Consider the following 1645-nt stretch of genomic DNA (forward strand, 5'->3'; position numbering starts at 1 on the left):
TAAAAAAAAAGGCAAGTCACGTTTCATGGTGCTTTGCTCTGCTGCTGCATGCGTCTGGCATCTGCGACTGCGTGCGTACGTACCGGTACCATCACCTTCTGTGGACGCATCTTCCCACTCTCCATCAATTCAAAAATCAATTTTCCTTGTACCCTCGAAAAAAAATTCAATTTTCCACCAACAAAATGCTACTACACCTCCAACAACTATATTCTTATTAGGATTATTTTTCCTCTACTAGGAGTAGTACAAGTATGCATGCGAGTGCGAGGCATGTATACCCATCAAAACGTCCAATTGAGTAGGTAGCAGTATACACGAACATGCATAGAGATGATAGTATGTATGGTTTACGGTGGACAGATACTTGATTTATCTCAGGATAATAATAACACGATGTGCAGGCTAGCTTGCTAGGCGTCATTGCATTACATTGTTGGTCTGATCTGATGGCTAGTATCCCTCCACTCTCTAACTAGATAAGCATCACCTACAAAAGCAAACACACGCAACTGACAAGGCTAATTGAGCTTTCCTTGTTAATTATATCTACATCTCACTAGCCAGCGAAGCTCAACACACCATGCAACGCACGCACGCACGCACGCGTCCATCCATCGCCCACGCACAGCCACAGCACAGGCACGGCACAAGAAAAGAAAAGAAAAGAAAAGACGACCAACACACAAAGTAAACGCCGCCGTTGATCACCACCATCGGTTCCGGCCGGCCGGCGAGACAGCAAAGCAATGCAGCTCGCGGCTCAGAGCCAGAGCGCGCCGGCGTCCTTGAGGAGCGGGACGAGCGTGCCGTTGATGTGGCACGCCATCACCTTCTCCACGCCGCCCAGGAGCCTCCCGCCGACGAACACCACGGGCACCGGCGGCTGCTGGTGGTGGCCGGCGCCGGGTCCGGGGGGCAGCAGCTGCGCCAGGGCCGCCTGGATCTCCCGCCCGGCGCCGCCCATCTGGTCCAACTCGTACACGGTGGGGCCGACTCCCAGGCCAAGCAGGAGGCGCTTGACGACGTGGCACATGCAGCAGCCGCTGGCGCTGAAGACGACCACCGCGTTGCCGCTGGCCATGCGAGCCACCCTCTCGTACACCGCCGCCTCCTCCGCCTCCGCCACGATGCCGCCGCCCACCACGCCCTCCACCTGCTGCTGCATCCTCAACATCTTGGCCTAGCCTAGCTAGCTAGTGAGAGTGAGAGTGTAGTTAATTGTTTGTTGGCGCAGTGCAAGGGAACGAGGATGAAGAAAACAGGGAGCGGTGGACGTGCGTTTATATAGGATAGGAGAAGCGGACAGGGTGTGTGTGTGTGTCTCGAATGGAAGTGTGATGGGAGAAGGGAAGGGGTGGGGTGTGGGGAGTCAAAGAGACATGGATCGCTTTTGGCAGAGCCGGTCGCGAGCTCCGCAACGAACCCGGCACACTCTGACCACTAGTACTCCACCCCATTCCACTACGGTTACAAGAGATGAGAGTAAAGCGAGGAGCAAGTTAAAGAGCTATGCGGTAGCTTTTGTGCGTAGACGAGGAGAAGGAAAAAGCGAAGGGATGGCCGAAAGATGGATGGATGCATGGCATGGCATGGCATGGCGAGGCGATCCTAGCATGCATGCATGCACAGCCGCCTAATCTAC

The 1645-nt window shown here is 54.6% G+C and overlaps 1 protein-coding gene across 1 annotated transcript; it reads right to left on the reverse strand.

Annotated features, from left to right (window-relative positions):
* Positions 1–356: 356 nt before the first annotated feature.
* Positions 357–1281, reverse strand: LOC119367729 (glutaredoxin-C9-like). Its single transcript, XM_037633159.1, has one exon. It carries the CDS (start codon positions 1175–1177, stop codon positions 764–766), a length of 414 nt encoding a protein of 137 aa, XP_037489056.1. The 5' UTR covers positions 1178–1281; the 3' UTR covers positions 357–763.
* Between the last annotated feature and the right edge of the window lie 364 nt (positions 1282–1645).

This window comes from Triticum dicoccoides, chromosome 2B (assembly GCF_002162155.2).
Source record: "Triticum dicoccoides isolate Atlit2015 ecotype Zavitan chromosome 2B, WEW_v2.0, whole genome shotgun sequence".
Classification (NCBI taxonomy): Eukaryota; Viridiplantae; Streptophyta; class Magnoliopsida; order Poales; family Poaceae; genus Triticum; species Triticum dicoccoides.